This window comes from Tauraco erythrolophus, chromosome 2 (genome assembly GCF_009769465.1).
Source record: "Tauraco erythrolophus isolate bTauEry1 chromosome 2, bTauEry1.pri, whole genome shotgun sequence".
NCBI classification, from domain to species: Eukaryota; Metazoa; Chordata; class Aves; order Musophagiformes; family Musophagidae; genus Tauraco; species Tauraco erythrolophus.
The window spans coordinates 70,222,740-70,241,392 of NC_141466.1; the positions used below are offsets into that span (position 1 = coordinate 70,222,740).

The 18,653-nt window shown below is 39.2% G+C and overlaps 1 protein-coding gene across 1 annotated transcript in view; it reads right to left on the minus strand.

Moving 5' to 3' along the window:
• The window catches only part of MSRA (methionine sulfoxide reductase A), a 323,230-nt gene that overhangs the window by 86,292 nt on the left and 218,285 nt on the right, over positions 1 to 18,653 (minus strand). The window contains exon 5 of the mRNA XM_086624224.1: positions 15,876 to 15,982. Within this exon, the coding sequence (XP_086480350.1) occupies positions 15,876 to 15,982 (107 nt within the window). The remainder of the gene's footprint in view (positions 1 to 15,875; positions 15,983 to 18,653) is intronic.

The window sequence follows — 18,653 nt, forward strand, 5'->3', positions numbered from 1 at the left end:
GGCTAACGGCTCTCGTGCACTCTAATCCAGTCACTTTGGGCTTTTTCTTCCTCCTCTCCCCACCCGGTCTGCAGGTCCGCTGGTTACAGCAGCTACCATAGAAACCAAAGTGCTGCTCTGCAGCACACGGAGCGGATGTCACGCGAAGCAAGATGAATGCGATGTGGCGAGGGGGGTGGATGCAAGAGGAGGAGGAGGAGGTAAAGCAGCATCACACATTCAGAATTAAATGTTCCCACCAGAGGGAGTGAGTCATTTTTGAAGTAAGTGTAAGGCTGCAATATTTTTTTCCTACGCTCTCAACGCGCATCCGCAAACACAGGCGTACAAATAGATGTGCTTTCATGTCTTTTGCACAGGTGCTTGAGTCGCCCGTGTTCCGCTCTCTAATGAAAACTGTGATTTTCTCCTGATGCTAAATTAATGCCTGACCTAAAACAGCTATCCAAGCCAGAACAGTGCTGTCATTTAAAAAAAAAACCCTGTAAAGCTTTTTCCCTTCCTCTCCTTCCAGGATAGTGCAGAAATATGACATTGTATAAAGTCAACATATATTAGGCAGGCATTTCACAGCAAAAAGTCACTCAATTTTTAAGACTAACATGCCATAATTCAGATGTGTGTGCATCGTGTTTTGGCTCAAAGTAAAAAATAGCAACAACTAATGTGGAGCAGTGTTTGATTTCCTCTGATCTTACCGTTCAAAATTAGTATATTTGCCTCAAGTTTTGGTTTAGTTTTGTTGGGTTTTTTTTAATTCACAAAAGGCCATTCTTAATATTATGATCTTTTCCCAACACAAGCATTATTCCCCCTTCTTCTTTCCCTCAGTATGTCTCGTACATGTCTAAATTCACTATGCCTAATGAACCTTACTGATATATTTGTTGAAACATTATGTTGCAATGAAATTAGGAAAGAGAAAAGTCATATTCTTTCTATTTGCAAAATAAGAATTAGATCCCATCGACTCCTGTGGTCTCTGTCCAGTGACAACCGTGAAGAGCTTGCTCTGAAAGGTGCTGAGTGCTTGCCATCTCCATGGGTATCAGTGCAGTTGAAGATGCTCAGCAAGTTCAAGATGCAAAGCCATGAATACTCAGGGGCCTTCAACATCTCTGCACCTTCCAGTAGACCTGCATGCACCCAAATATCAGTGGATGCCAATGAAGATTTCCACTCCAAGATGGAAGGATAGTTTTGGGCCCCTCGCTTTAAGAGAGATATTGAGCTCCTGGAGCGAGTCCAAAGAAGGGCGACTAAACTGGTCAAGGGGCTGGAAAATAAAACTTATGAGGAGCGGCTGAGGGAGTTGGGGCTGTTTAGCCTGGAGAAGAGGAGGCTGAGGGGAGACCTGATTACAGCCTACAAATTCTTGAAAAGGGATGGTGGGGAGGTGGGGGAAGGGCTCTTTACATTAGTGATGGGTGATAGAACAAGAGGAAATGGGTATAAGCTTAGTCAGGGCAGATTCAGGTTGAATGTTAGAAAGTATTTCTTCTCTGAAAGGGTTGTCAGCCACTGGAATAGGCTGCCCAGGGAGGTGGTTGAGTCCCGTCCCTGGATGTGTTTAAGAATAGGGTGGATGATCTACTTAGCGATATGGTTTAATGGGGATTAGGGACGGTTGGACTGGATGATCTCTAAGGTCTTTTCCAACCTAGAAATCTATGAAATCTACGATAATTTTCAAATAAATAGGATGAAATATTTGCCAAGTTCTCCTTCAGTTGGTCTCTGTGATTAATTCACAGTTATACACAGCGACAGCAGCAGAAAATTATGTCTAAAAATGGTATCTCCTTCTGTAGATTGTGTCTATTTAAATGACGGGCCATCATATACGAGTATCCCTCCCAAAACTCACTTAGTAAATAATGTTCATACAGGTAATGCTCATCTTCCTCTCTTCCATAGTAAAACATAATACCCCACAGAATCCTCTGTTGTCATAATTTACAAATACCAGTAGGATAATTCTGCGTTATCTGACTCATAAAACAGTGCTCTGTGGTTTACACAAACGTGGAGAAACAACTTCAGGACGTTCAAATGACAAGAAACCTGATGGTTTGTGTGGCACACAAAGAAAAAGGAAAACAAGCTTCTGCATTTCATGCCATTGCAGACGTGCTGCGAGGCCAGTAGAGGGCAATGAAACAAATCAGGTTTTCCTCCAACCCTGTTAAATCTCCTGATTTCGCACTGAAGGTTTTTCCTATAATAATATATCACAGGATAATGGGAAAATTTATTTCCTATGATTGTTGGCACATAAAATAGCAACTCTGTATATATAATGACAAGAAGTGTTGGATGAAAAATTATCATCCAAGATATAATTAGAGATAAAAATGAAAAAAAAATATAGAAAATAAAATGAGAGAGATGATATTAAAAGTGCATATTTGTGTGTCTATATGGAGAAAGAGAGGAATGCTACAATCACTCACTGTGATTTTTCTAACTCCTCTTTTTTCAGTTTTTCTTTGGGTGTTTTAAGCTCCATGAAACTTTACCTTTTGGGCTGAAAGTTGTCATTGAATTGTATTTGCTGGAGGCAATTTTTCAAATTTTATAGGACAACTGTTCAGACATTTCTGAGTTATTATTAGGGGAAATATTGTATTTTCCATACTAGGGAAAAAAGCCCACAAAATCTGGGACACTTTCTTTAAAGAATGTGAAAACTGAGCCTTGTAGTTTGCAGTTGGGAGTCCTTCAGCATGAAGAATTGGCTAATAAAGCCAAAGTTGTCTAATTTTTCAATTTTTTAGAAACATGCAGTTTTCACACAATCAGTGGATGTACTGAAGATTTTTAAAGAGGGAATGAGTACCAGTTTCCTGCAGCACTTCAAAAGGGACAAGTAAGACAATACACACAATACTATGCCAATTTGTACTTGATTAAAAACAAAAACAAACAAACAAACAAACCCGAAATGACATTCAAATGGTAAGGAATATAATTAGTGCCAATCAACATGTTTTTGTGGAAAGCAGGTCAAATATAAACTCAACATCTTTCTTTGATGAGATTACAAGTTTAGCTGACAAAGGAAACTTTGTAGATACAATACAGTTAAAATTTCTTGCTTGATTTAGTACCATACAACTATTTTAATAAAAAAAGAAGAGCTACATGGTATCAAAACAGGAAATGATAACTGGATTAAGATGGACTTTCACCAGAATTGTTATGAAGCACATTGATCAAGCCTTAGAAAGAATTACAAAATTAACGCTGGCAAAATTGAAAGATCACATGAAGGTCAGAGTTACAGTAAATGCTGACGATGTTGAGGCGCTCACACTGCACAGTTGAGATCATCGTAACACAGTGAAATCCCAAATTCTACTCCTAGGAAAGTCAAATCCCAAATTTTACATCTAGTAACAAAGAATGAAGACCACATCTACAAAAACATGTATCAGCAACGTGCCCAGGGATGTAATTGACCTTTACTTATGTGATTGATTAAATTCATTCTGGCTCAGTGTATCCAGTTCCAGTATTCATAAAAAAAGAAAGCTGATTTTAAAAGACAAAAACTTCAAGAAAGTTCAAAATTAAATTAAAAAATCATTTTGGTGAAAGTCACTGATATGAGACTGGTGTGTAAAGCTACAATTTTGACTACACACATTTCCTGATGAAAAATAATTATAATTATAATAATGATTATAATAGAATAATAGTGATTATTCTCCTGAAGAGATGGAGGATCCATTGCTTCCACTGTCAGTCACCTGCTGTTACAAATACATACCTTCAGCTTGTTTAAGCTTCTGGATATGGGTTCATTATGCCTTTCCCTACCAGCTTACAAAGTGCCTTTATGTGTAAAAGAGTTTCTTCTATGAACACTTTAAATACAGCCCCTTCAAAAACTGCGAAAGACGTGGTTTAACTGAATCACCTAAAAATAACCAAAGCAAAGGAGAAAGGAGCAGCCAGAATGGAAATATATTAACCTCAAGAAGCCATAGGAAGCAGGTTGCTTGGGGAAAGGTCAGGATCAAAAACTGTAGAGCAAAAAGTCCTGGGGACCGGGAGCACTGCGTCACTGAAGATGATTTCTCAGTCTTTGAGGACACTTTTTGCAGTTCCCCAGCAGAGCACACACCTACTCGGTCCTACAGCAGGAGGTATTTTAGGCTGCTTTAGGCAGCAGGAAGAGGGCATACATTTTGTCCGCCTTGATTTGCTGGGTAGTTAGATTTACTTTTAGACCCTGTGACTACATGTATATACAATAAAGGTAACTAGAAAAAACACAAGTTTATCTTTGTCTGCAAGGATAAAGAGAAGACAAGATTTTTCAGAAACATAGGCCTGAGGAAGAAAGTGGAAAATTTGAAGACTGGGGAAAGTGTGGAACTAGGAAAAGAGGGACAAAGTCAAATGGTAGAAGATCCTGGAAAGCAAAAGAGTCAGTAAACAATGTGGGGAGGAAACAAAAAACTAAAAGGCGGAAATCAATTCAGAGTGGGAAAATAACGAGACAAAGGCAGAAGAACTGATTTCTCTACATGAGCTCAATGGAGACCTGTAATGTGGGCTCTGCTTGATCTTTCTTGTCAGCACTGCATGGTGGGAATGCAGACATCCATCTAGCTGGTACCTCACCAGTCAGGCTCATAAGCCCTGCAGCGCAAGATGACAAAATTACTAGCTACAGTGTCACTGAATAAAGTCAAAGTCATAGAAGAAGAGATTCCTGAACTCAAATTTTGTTAAATAGGACTGAACTCAGGCAAATCCCATCACTCCATGTCCTTATACACACCCAGATACCTGAGTATAGCAGCATCTGCCCAGCATGTTTTCTCCTTTGTGTTTCACAGCAGCTCTTAATAAAAATATCTCTTTATATTCCTATAAGCTTATGTAAAAATATGATTTATATACAGGCTTAAGCTCATCTATACACCATTGAGAAAATACTTCTGTTAGCATCTGTTGTAACTCAGCGTTTTCTTGGGAATGGTGGATATGTAATAACACAAAGATCTCCTGGCTTTTCCTAGCTGGGTTGGTTTTCATGATAGAATCACAGAATGGTTTGGGTTGGAGGGAACCTTCAAAGACCATCTAATCCAACCTTCCTGCCATAAGCAGGGACATCTTCAACCAGATCAGGTTGCTCAGAGCCCCGTCCAACCTGACCTTCAATGTTTCCAGGGATGAGGCATTTATCACCTCTCTAGGCAATCTGTGTCAGTGCCTCACCACCCTCATTGTAAAAAACTCCCTCCTTAAATCTAGTCTGAATCTCCCTTCTTTTAGTTTAAAATCATTACCCCTTGTCCTGTCACTACACCCTTGTCAAAAGTCCCTCTCCTTATTTCTTGTAGCCCCTTTAAGAACTGGAAGGCTACTCGAAGGTCTCCCCGGAGCCTTCTCTTCTCCAGGCTGAATAACCCCAACTCTTTCAGCCTGTCTCCATAGCAGAGGTGCTCCAGCCCTCGCATCATCTTCATGGCCTCCTCTGGACCCGCTCCAGCAGCTCCATGTCCTTCTTATGTCGGGGACCCCAGAGCTGGACACAGTACTGCAGGAGGGGGTCTCATGAGAGCAGAGCAGAGGGGTAGAATCCCCTCCCTCAACCTGCTGGCCATGCTGCTTTTGATGCAACCCAGGATACAGTTGACTTTTTGAGCGAGTGCATATTGCCGGCTCAAGTTCAGCTTTTCATCCACCGGAACCCTCAAGTCGTTCTCCTCAGGGCTGCTCTCAATCTCTTCATTTCCCAGCCTGTATTGATACCAGGGGTTGCCCCAACCCATGTGCAGGACGTTGAACTTGGCCTTGTTGAACCTCATGAGGTTCACACGGGCCCAATGCTTGAGCTTGTCCAGGTCCTTCTGGATGACATCCCATCTCTTCAGCATGTCAACCACACCACTCAGTTTGGTGTTGTCTGCAAATTTGCTGAGGGTGCACCCGATCCCACTGTGTATGTCATTGATGAAGATATTAAACAGTACTGGTCCCAGTATGGACCCTTGAGGGACATCACTCATCACTGACCTCCATCCTGACACTGAGCTGTTGACCACTACTCTCTGGATGTGACCATCCAACCAATTCTTCATCTGCCAAACACTCCATTCATCAATATCTGCAATCCACAAAGCTCTAGCACAAGACTGATAACATAGTTGATGATATTGCCCATCAACCAAAAAGCCCATTCTGACCTCTTTCCGCAATCTAGCTCTTACTGAAATCAGTAGACATCCTGTATCCAAAAGAAAAAGGGATTAGTCTACAAGAGACCTGTGGAAGTCAATAAAGGAGAAAAAGATCTTGATGCAAAAAGATCACAAGATCGAAGCAGATATGACAATGTTGCTTGCTAAAACATGCTCTGATTTTTCTTTCCAGGAAGTATTGACTTGTTTTCGCAAAAGCTGAGATCTATATTTGACTGAGTGGCATACTTCAAACAGAAAATAACACAGAATTCTCTGACAATTCATTGGGGAACAAAAATGCTGAAATTAAAGAAACCCCTGGGCCGGATTTTTATCTCAATTGCATTACTGGAAATCCAAAGTAATTCCATTGATTCTACTGGTGTTGCTCTGGATTTGCAGCTGTGCAGATGACCTGCGTTTAGTCCTGTGAAAAAAACTTGAGAGGTATTTAAGCAAATGTTAACATCAGTTAGAAAGCAACCTCACCAGGGTATGACAATTGTCAACACATGCTGTAGTACATCTGGTTATCAAATTCTTTGTACTCAAGTGCTTAAGTGGACACTCCTATATCCATATTTAGACATCCAAGCAGCATATTTTATAAATGTTGAGTATCTGTCATTTCCATGTGCAAGCTTTGTGGAGCTCAGAACTTTTTGAAGTGCCATTATGTTCTTCTATCTGACTTGAAAAGCTCTTTTTCATATAAATTTTTGGCTTCATATTTTAGAGTTGGATAAACAGTGGAAAAATGTTCCATGAGTACTTACTCAAATTCTTAATTAAATTAATTCTGGCTTAGGCACACTTTCGTCACTGAGAAAACTTGAGGTTTGAATAGTGTTCTTTGGATCCCACAGTTTTGCATTAAGGATAAGCAAACTGTTTGGAGAGCAGTAGTAGCTCCCAGGCTTCACCATGCATATTTAAAATACATGTGTCGTTTTTGAAAAAAACAAAAGGCCTTTTGTTTTATATTTTAATTTCTATGGAAGCTATAAACCAGGCCAACCTCTTGCCACTCTCCAGATCAATGCAGAGAATCCCACTATAAGCCTTATCTTTCACCTGCACATGGATGGATTTAAAGGCCAGAGCAGAATTAAGACATGACATTCTCAACACATCTCAACACTCAACACATCTCAAGACTCAATATGTCTTGAGAAGATTTTTCAGTTTTCATTTCCTAGAAATTTTTGCTTAAGTCAGTTTTTTAAGGGTTACATTTAACCCAAACACAACAAAATCTGACCCAGAACAGCAGCAGCTCATCATAATCATTTTTCTTTTTGCCTTGACCTTCTTCTAGACTATTTTATCACGTCTTCCCCATAACTAATCTCTTGCTTAAACTAAGCTACTTGAGAGCTTTCTTAAGAGAAGGAACCATATCCTGTTCCCTGTAAATCAATGTGTACACTTAAACCATCATTATTAATACCATTGTCAAACTTGTGCTCCTGACATTGAATATGCTTGTGAAACTTTTAAAGTGCGATAACAGATGCATAATCAAAATAAAGAAATTCAAAAGCCTGAACTAGAAGCCCTTCAGAATGATCCTACATGCCATTGAGCCATGTGGGAACACATTTACAGGCTGATGTAAAGGTATTTAACTTCAATGTGTTGGCATCACTACAGACTCCACTATGTTGCCTTACCACTGGTATGACCGAGGACCCACAGGATCTGTGCCCAGCTGAAGTGGCAGCTGGAGCCCAGGTCAAATAGGATGGGACATCTCAAATGGCACTAGAGTCCTGTAAGCAAGTCAACTTAGCCCTTTAAACCTTCATCTTCTGGATCAGCATGGAGATCTGCCTGAAAATTGAAAATTCATCTGCCTAAGTATATGAAAACATGATGTCTAGACAAATTTAGGATGTTTTTACATTACTGGCAAGCTCAGCAGAGTAAGCGATACAAAGCAGGAAATGTTTTATTTACAACCCGTTCTTGGATTCAAATCTATTTGATATTTACATTAGCTTATTGTAGGGCAATTTCTAATATTAGTTTAAAAGTCCAATAAAAGCGTTAGCTTGAAGCACTGGCTTCACATTCACAGTACAATAAAGCAAACGGGTTCTTTGCTGAACTCCATGACCTCCCAGATGAAAAAATGATTGTAAAATAGAAAGTATGGTTTCATAATGTCATTCTTAGTTCTAACTTCAAATGTACAATTAGCTATATTTGCAACAGTCAAAGGGCTAAGTGAAATGCCTGGCCTTTGATCAAATGAACAGCATATATGCAGAATTGAAAGCTAAAAAAAATCTTGCCTTCTTCAGCATCCACAAAAGCAAGCAACATGTGCTGCTGCTGCATTCAGGGAAACAGAAATAGTATGCAATTGGTAGCATGCTTCACTCAGCATAGGATGGTGGCACTTCTCCTCCACCTCAGGGAATTTTGACAGGTATCCTTAGTCCTTCCGTGCTTTCCAGGGATGCTCATTTGTGTTTTCATATGGACATATACATCCTGTACATTTCATTGTTTCAAAATAAAGTTATCTTGGTGGTGGTATTAAGATCCTTTTCCTCTCACAACACGAGATGAGATTCTACAGCACAGAAATGTAGGAAAATTTATTAAGAGAGAAAAGTCAGATGAACAGTAACTTTAATAATGAGTGAACTCTGATGTTATATGTTATGGCTGCAAAGAAAAGCACAGGGTACTGACCTAACATAACAGAATTCCCTATTGAAAAGGCAGAAAAAAATAGACACAGCAGAGAACCATAAAACTTTATAAATGCATCATATAGCTGTATTTCAAAATGAATTCAACAAAGAAAGCACAAGGGGGTTGTTAATCAGTGCTGAGAATAGGACAGGTCATCTCACAGACATATTTATTCTAAGAAACTCAAACAAGCCAACTACAGAATCCTAAGTCCATGCCATTAAAGCTTTTATCTTGTTGTCACTGTCATCAAGAAATGCAGTCAAAAGGTTGTATTAGTTTCGAGCTATCTTTCTGCTGCAAGGTGACCAAATTTTCTTGGAGTGACAAAAAAGTCAAATTTTCTGCAGTTTAAGGGAATACGAAAAGAGTTAGCAACTGTTCACACAAAACCTCCTCATTCGTAGCTGAATACAGCTTTCTCAGAGAGGAATGAACATAAAAAGGGTATCTCTGTAGCACAGATGAGTGATTAGAAAACAAATAATGGCTTAGCTTATCAGATCAGATTTGCTTATTTTCATAAGAACTACCACCATCAATCAGGAATCAAGTAGTGACTATTCAATTCAGACTGAAGCAAAGATAATTCGAAACATAAAGCTCTGAAATAGATGTAATTTGAAGAGGAGTAAGCAGGTGTTATTTTTTTATTGACTCCATTGTATTGCTTTAATAACAACAACCTACTTTTAAAAAGAGCTATTTAATTTTTCCCAGCCAAAAAGCACGTGAAAAACTGTCTCCCAGCCAAAGCATGGTCTAAACTCACACAGCACGTTACATAAAACCACAGCTGAATGTTGTAAATTCACTCCTCAAGATATTCCTTCATGCAATTAAAAACTCAGAGGTGTTGACCCTGTAGGTAAATAGCCTTTCCTCCAGCCTTGACAAATACAATCTTGACCCCTTCATTCGCTTGCAGATTTCTGCTCCAAAGCTCATTGTGCTGGCCAGAAAACTCCTCTTTTCTATGTTACCAAATATAAAGCTCTTGTTTTTGCAGCTGAGGGTTTTGTTGGTTTGTTCCCACATCATCCCACAGCAAGTTTATGACAGTGTCACAGTATCTGTTAGGCTGCTGAGCTGCAGAGACTGTTGCCTCTTATGCTGGCCAGTACTGATTCACTGTTTCCCATATCCTGCAGAACACATCCATCCATCACAAACTGTTTTATACCTGGTGAGGTACACATGTGCATTAGGTATGTGAACTTCCATTATGGTCATGAGAGATCAGGGCGTGCCTAAAACCAGCTACCTAAATACAGCATTTAGCGCTATTTGAGGTGTTCAGGGTATTTCAGATATCTACACAGGACTGGGAGATACGATACAGTCCTCAACATATATTTCATAGAATCATAGAATCACAGAATGGTTTGAGTTGGAAGGGACCTCAAAGATCATCTAGTTCCAATCCCCCTGCCATGGGATGTGTGTGTTTGTGTGTCGCAGAGTGGCAGGGGGAGGTGGCTGAGATATGCCAGATTTTTCCCAACAGCACTGGGTGTGAGTAACTGAATCAGACCCTGTGGATGTGTCCCATGGCTGAGCACACACTCTATTTTGGGTAAATGTGAACTCCCAGGTCAGTAGTTAGTTGACTCCTTTCAGTGGAGTGCAGTACTGCATGTGCAAGGACTTCTACTTCGCAAGGAAAGAGGGAGGTTCAAGGACTGGTCAGCAGCTGTTTTTCAGCTCTCGGCTAAGACACGGCATCTGACTATCCCACCACAGAGGAGTTTCATGCAAACTACCAAAGCCAATCTCAGTGCTAATTCAGTGCGTTTCCAGACCTCCTGTGAGCAAGGTCAGGATCAGGAGTGCTACTGTATATATGTAACTGTGGCCACACTGAAAGTTGGGTCACTGAAAATGAATAATAGCACTGTAAGTCCGCGTCTGTAAAAAATACATCTATATAAATCTACATACATATACATCAGTATAAAATTCATCTACATTCTTCCCATGGTCATCTATGATTTATCATGTTACCATTCAGGGCTTTAAAAGTTAAAAAAATTATAAAACAAAATAAAACAAAAAGTCCACCACACCCTGCAAAAAAAAAACCCAAACACCTCATCACTGTAAAACCAGTGCAGAACAAAAAAAACAGAAGCACAAAAAAGAGAAAATCCAATGGTGCTTCAGGTCCAGTTGCTCCAATATCTATATCTCTGAAACCAAACAGTACATTTGAAGTTATCCATTGAAGGATTCCCTTCTCAGCTGCATGTGGTACATATGCAATAAAGCATACAGGTAAAACTAACCCATTGCAGAAATATATTAGCTCTTGTGCAGTTACACCAACAGCATAGTAATGTTTACTTAGTTCAGCATATTAATCCTTTAGTTGCTTGATTCAAAAAGAAATTTTAGAAGTTTGGTCAAATTTATTTGGTCAAATACTTCAGGCCGAGTGTTTTGTTACATTAACAGAAAAAGCTGTTTGACAAATTGGAAAGAAAAATGCCTATTTTCCCAATTCAAAGATAGTTCAGTTGTTTAACTGAGCATCTTCTTCAGACCTTCACAGAAACATATCTGCTATCACTGCAGTGTGATCCAGTCTCTCCTCTGAGCATCATATACTGTTCCCTTCAAGATCTCCAGAAAGCCTACCCGCCTACAGTGTTATAGGTCCTGACATTTCCACAAAGAGACTGTTCTCCAGACTAACAGATTGGGCAATGGGTTAGTTTCAATTGCCTGGATTTTTTATATTTATACTAAACTTTAATTTTTAACTTTAATCTCTTCACTTCTACTTACAATACTTTTTGAACTTCTTAAACATATTTGCAGGCCCCAAAGCAAACAATTAACATTGCTTCCTTCTTTTTTTTTCCTTTGTAATTCTGGCTTTGGTGCAGTTATTGTTTTATTTGATTTGTTTTCTCAATCTGTTGACCAGCTGGTTTAGATTTCAGAGAGGATTTCTATCAGCATCACAACCTACTCCTGCAGAGAAACTTTCCAAGATTATAGCCTTGCAGTCCAAATCATAAAAAAAAATAGTTAATACGTTACTTCTAGCAAAGCTCCATCCATTTCTAAGCGGAAAAAAAAAAGTTAATTCTGTGCTTCATATATATTTCCTATATGTTCAGTAAAAAAAACCTCCATTCCAGTTCTCTGGACTTTAGTAAAGGCCACATTTTTAATGTCTTCATAAAATCTTCACATTTCTATACTCCCGTCTCTTTGAGCCCTTATTACTCTCTCCAGATTACAACTATAAGAGCAAACGACAGCAACTCTCCCCAACAACTTCTCTTGGCTATAACAAATTAGGAGCTCATTACCTGCTCACATCACCCAACACCCATGTCAAGAGCTTAAGACTCAATTAATTTGTAATTATTCACGGGAAGATCCTTTAGTTGTTTTGTGGAAGGATCTTCTCCTGCCAAATATGTGCTTTTTTAACAAAGTAATAGACCTGCATTTTGTTCTCTATGCACAATGTTCCTTGTCAGTGCTGTCCTACATGAAGATGCAGAGATGTTGGCATTTTTGGGATGCTACTTTAATATAAGCATATATATATATAAGGGGGGGAGGGACTTAGTATATTCTTGGAGCCTGAAAACCCAGTGTTAGCACTTGACAAAACAAATGCAGACCTCTGATTCAGAAAAAAAAAATGCAAACTTCTTCCCACCCTGATTTCACTATTTGGATTACTGCCTAGATAATTCATTTGAAAAACAAACCCAGCCTAGCAACTGTCTTGGAAATTGAGTAACCTCAGGTTCAACTGTATTAAAAAACTTCAGCTTCAGGCAAAACCGATAGAGCAGCTCATTCACAGTACTTTCATCAAGCCCTGGCCCTCATTTTATGTTTTTCTGATTACGCTTACATTGTGTTACCGTTTACCAGCAGCACTATTGTATTGTAATACACATTACCACTAGCTGACTCTGACTGTATGCATTTGTCTTGGTCAACAGCTAAAGACGCACAGCTCAATGCATATTCATTGCTGTATTGCCACTTCTCAGCTGTTAAAACAGCTGCATGAATCAGCAACAACTTTCACAACTTAAAATAGATGTAACTGCAGGATACTTGGGCTCAATGTACATTACGATGGTCATCGTAACCTGGTAGGAGCTAGGGAGGTGGGGCATTTAACCACAGTATTTCTCCACTCAAGCACAGCACTACCTTAAAGGTGTAAGCTACATTAGTATCTCAATTTGGAGTAGAAGTGTGCTTTTGTAATAAATCTCCTGATCATTGTCACTTATCACGCTTTGGTTCACATCACAGAGTGGTCTGGGGATGGATGAACCCAATTCTTTTTGATGGAGCTGAACCAGAACTACACCACTGACTTCCATCTGTTAGTGGCATGTGTTTCAGAGGACCAAACTACATCCACTGAAGAGTAAACCCTCTTGAAGGGCACATAGTGTGTTCTGGGTCTTCAGTACGAACTGGTTTGTTCTGCAGATCTGCTCCTCTGAGCCCATACTGAGTCCATACATTGCTAAATGTAGACAGAGCTGAAGACGGCTACCTGGCTTCTGGAGAGGAGCCAGCACTTCAGGCTAGCTTGTCTCAGATGCAGGAATTCATGATATAAACCTTGGAGTTGGATGCTTTCTATCCTTAGTGAACAAAAATGTTTCCTTTAAGTTAACAGCCTGACCCGTCTTTATGAAAAAGCTCATCTAGCAAACACGTCGTTTTCTGGTTGGAGGTCATTCTTTGCTCTCTTCCAGGTCCTCAGCTCAAAAAAACATCTACGAGCACATGCACAATTATTCAGTGAACAAACAAACTACATTTTGTTGTTAATCATTTGCTGTATGTAAAAACTCTAGAGTCACTCAAACATACTGTAGTTATTGTACTTCTAATATTTGTTAGTCCTTCCCCCGTTTGGTGCATGCACCACTGCTTATCATAGAAAAATCAAGTGTTACGCAATCCCTACATGTTTTTATCTGTCATCATGAGGTGCACAGATATGCATGTGTCACTGCCAGAAGAGGTCGGTATTTATTTTAAATTACTGCAATAATAAGGAAAGTGGTTGTATTAGGTTTACATTAAAATAATGTAATGCAAAACATTTAATAAGAAAAGGGATTCTTGAACAAATTGTTTGCTCAGTATGTTTCCAATACAACCATTCTACTGCTACTGCAATACCACAGTACATATTATTGTAGGCATTGTTGATAATACATAGAAACCACACATCACTTAGGAATTTCAGTACATATTTGCTGTTTTTCCTTAGTTGACAACACAATCCCTTTCTTCCCCTTACTTAAGTGCAAAAACAAACTCTACATGCGATCACTTACAGAGTTCCGCCTAATTATGTAACTGTACTAATTATACACACTTTTCAAATGGTGATAGACTTCAAAGTAGGTAAATTTTAAATTGTGCCATTAAGAAAATCTATTTGATGATGGAAATTTCTGTAATACCATCTTGCAATCTTCTACATCGTCATTTTGCTTTCAAGTCAGTATTAATTTAATGACAAGTAACAGCAGAGAATAATAGATTTAGGAAAGCAAACTGAAAGCTGTAAGATTTACAATGTGATATTGGTCAGCAGATGTTAACAAAAAGGATCAAAAACAATTTGGAAAAACAATGGATCTAAGGTAAACAACGAGTAGAAAGAAGTGCTGCATGATAAACATGAATACCAAACCTTTAGAAACCACTCTGTTAACAAAGATAAACACCTGCAAGCCTGACTTACCCCCATGTGTTCAGCTACTCCTGAGAAAATATATATGTCACTGAACACTTAATTTGCATGCACAGCTATCACACTGCTAAGAACGACTTGCAAATTAGTTACTTGCAGTTCAGAGCACCTCTTTGCATGCAAACTAATGCCAACTGCATGCACGAACCAGCCCTACAACCGCACGCATAGCTCAGCCCACCGATGTCATACACACATCTATGAAACCAAACTGCCATGTAAGACTTCAGCACGTGCACCTCCTTTCGCACTTTGGTACACGCTTCTGACTGATATGCCCTCATTCTTCAAAACACAGTTCTTGAACACTAGACATTCATCCCAAACCCTGGTTCTTCAGCATAACTCTTTAGTGAAGTTACAGTACAAGTGAATGCATGAACGCTGATATTCTTTTAGCACTACCTAATATTTACTCTATCTATTCTGATGTCCTAGGTGAGTAGTTTATTTCATACACGTTATAAGAATTTATACATCTCTGCTGTGGATTCTGGATCCTGCACTGTCAAGACCACTAGGCAGATCCGACAGCAATTACAATGCAGACACGCTACAGGACACTAATCCCTCTGTTTTGAGTTAAATAACAGCTTCTGTGGCAGGGAAGAGACAGAATCCATCTTCTCTGAAAAACAGGACTGTGTACAGAAAGGGAAATGGTCAAACTTCTATCACACAAATCCCAGTGTCAAAACAAATACTCTTACTAAGTCATGGGCTGCCACATTTAATCAAAGACATTTATGAAATGGCTTGATAGAAGCATCTTATAAGCAGCAGGTGGGTGATCCTGAGTTACCAACCTCAAATACTGATCCGGACTTTCCCTCAGTGTTCAAGAACTCCTAGGTCGGAAATTTTGGCTACACTCTTCAGCATATGGGGTCTGGATACACTTGAATAGCTTTAAGATCACAGACTTTTGCTGTGGTGCACCCACGTAAAAAAAAAAACGAGACAAGATTAAAACTATCTCTGCAGAAGTAGCTACTTTTCTTTCTGCATAGTTATAAAATGACTCACACACACAAAAAGAAATTTCATAAAAGTCGGAATTCAAAGCAAATATGATGTAGAGTTCAGTATTGGAATAAGGAGTTTCAACAGCAACACAGAGACAATGCACAGCACAAAAAGTGATTTTGTGCTAGTAGTTGACATCTTTGACTTCCACTCATATTCCACACCCTGCCCAAAGTTACCTTCTGATATTCTTCCTTAGATCTCAAGGCAGCTTCCATCTGTTCCTGAGAAAACGTGTAGATGGCTGAGCGATACTGTGTGCCAAAGTCATTACCTTGTCGCATTCCTGGGGAGAGAGAAATCACAGCACACCATGAGGATCATCCTCCCTACCTGAGCGGGCTGCAGGCATAAATTCAACAGACCTAAGTTTAGGATGTCCCATACACCCGGAGTAGCACGGTCTCTTTCGTGCATACTCGGTAGGTATTTTTAGGAAGTCCAAGTCTTTCTTTGGTTACATAGTCCTGAAGAGATGCAATTCTGATATCTTTTAAATGACATGCAAATGAAATGTGAGCATTTTACATTTTGGTACACCACACAGTAGTCAAATACAGATGTTAAACCTTAAATAATCAAGCTGCAGATACTGTAATCCAGGTACTCTTAAAATACTTTTTTTGAACATTGTAAATGGCTACAAAAAAAGTTTATTTTATCAAGTGCTTGAACATTCTCTTGTGCTGGAGGAGTACATCTTAATGGGAGAAAGGTTCAAAGTACCCTTGGAGATAATCAGTTATTCTCCTCTATTCACAAAGCAATGATCTTGCTAAAAGACTAGGATGCATGTATTGTTGAATTAACTCAGGTTATTGCTTCCTACCATCATCACGACTAGTTATGGAGAGAAGGAATGAGTCTAATGAAGCTCTCAAATCTGAGCTCCAAAGAGGACTCCAATAGAGAATTATGCTAAGGAGAAGGTTTGGAGAAAGTCTGGCTGTGTTAGTACAGTTATAACGCGAGCAATGTTTACGAACAGCAACCCTTTTGTAATTTTTTTTGAGTTTGAGAGAAGCAGAAAACAAAAGTATTATGTAAACTCTACTAAATTCTATTCGCAACAACCTATGTGTGGATAATACAAATGGCAAAAGTATATAATACTGTTTAAATCTAACAATAGGAAAACAAACCTCTAACTATACATACCCAGTAACTCCTTGAAATGATATCAGAAATAAGGATTAGCCCCTTTACTGCTGATCTATGTAATCCCTTCAAAAGACTGGTTGTATGAAGTTGCTCGTGTACGAAATTCCAAAACATGAGATGGATTCTACCTACAAAACTATAAAATAATGGGCCAAAGCAGAGGGAAGATCACTATCCCCTTAGGCGACCAGCGCAGACATGGTTTGGCATTATGCAGTCCTAGGCAGCCATGCTGGCCAACGGCATTGCTGGCTCTCATCGCTGCCATTCCCTCAGGCTGCAATACCGTAAGCCAGCTTTGCTGTGGGTCATTCCATAAAGTCCAACAACAGCCTTGGAGAGGAGCTTTAGCATTGAGAATGATCTGGAGGTGCAGTTTTGCCACTGTCATTGCAGTTTTGCAGTTTCTGTCTTTTGCAACCATGTTCCCAATTTTGCATTCTAGAATGGAACTTTTTGCTTTGCTGAAATAAAAGCTATTAATTTTGAGTTCGTCTGGTGTTTTATGTGAACTTGGATGAGTGAAAAAGCTGGAGTGACTGCAACCCAAGGCAAATTGAACATCATCAGTCTTTTGACTGCCAGTAGGCTACAGAAGCCCCTTTGAAGATTACCATCAACTCTCAGGACTATGGAGATGAAACGGAGAAAAACTGTAGGTCCTGATACCCCCCTAGCAAAGGGCAGAGGGTAGAGAAAGAGCCTGTGATACTGAGAGGAAAAGATGCCATCAACATAATACTACTCATTAAAACATGAGAGCTTTTATCCCTCTTGTACTTTCCAAGGAAACAAAAATGGTTTAAAGGATAGCACAATAAACAAATGAAATATGGCTGAAATATTTATGAACTAAAAGATACAGAAATGTTTTCAAAGAAGTGTTTGGACAAAAAGTCCATTCCAGTCACCACCAGTATACATGAGTGAATGTGATTCTGAAAAAATGTTATGGAGTTTTCCGATTATTTGGGTTACTTTTTAACTGCTAAAATGTTACATTGTTACACATAAGAACAACAACTGCATTCTTCATCAATACTTAACAGTGTGGTCTGCAAGGCAGAGAGTTATTTCGCTCATTGCTTTGCAAGTTATTTTAGGGTGGTAGGGAGCTCTTGTAAAGCCAGTGCTACTGAACAGTTAGGCATAAAATGAATACAGGCCAGCAAAGCATTAGTTTTGCCAGGGAATGTTAATGCTGATTGATGTTCCAGCTTAAGTATTAGCATTCTACAAATCTATTTATTGCTTAACAAACCACTTAACAACTGACTAGGGAGTAGATTACAAAAATCTCTATAAATGGAGGATGACGATATAGCACGCCAGTTTCTAGCATGCACTTCAAGAGTATGAGTTAAGCATGAGCTCTTGTGGACAGTGCTCTGAGTGAGAAGATAAACAACATTATTTGATACATGCACGTGCCACAATTACATAGCAATAGAGAAGCCATCAGCTTAATGTATTGAACAGAAGTTTAAGAGGAGAACTGACTCTGATTTACAAATACATATATAAGAGAAATAACCTGAGAAATAAGGCTCTTCAGTCTTGCCAAAGTCACTTTACTAGATAGAGCAATTGAAAGCCAAAGTATACAAAATCCAGATGGGAAATAAGGCAACGTTCAAATAGTGAAGAGCATTTCTCACTGGATCAAAGCACCTGCAGTCACATCTCTTTCCTGAGGGCTTCACGTCAAGGATATACATTTTCTCCAAAGAGATATCAAAACTCAAAGAGCTGTACAAGGTCAGTGATGAAATCACACAGTTAAGGAGGAGGTCAGA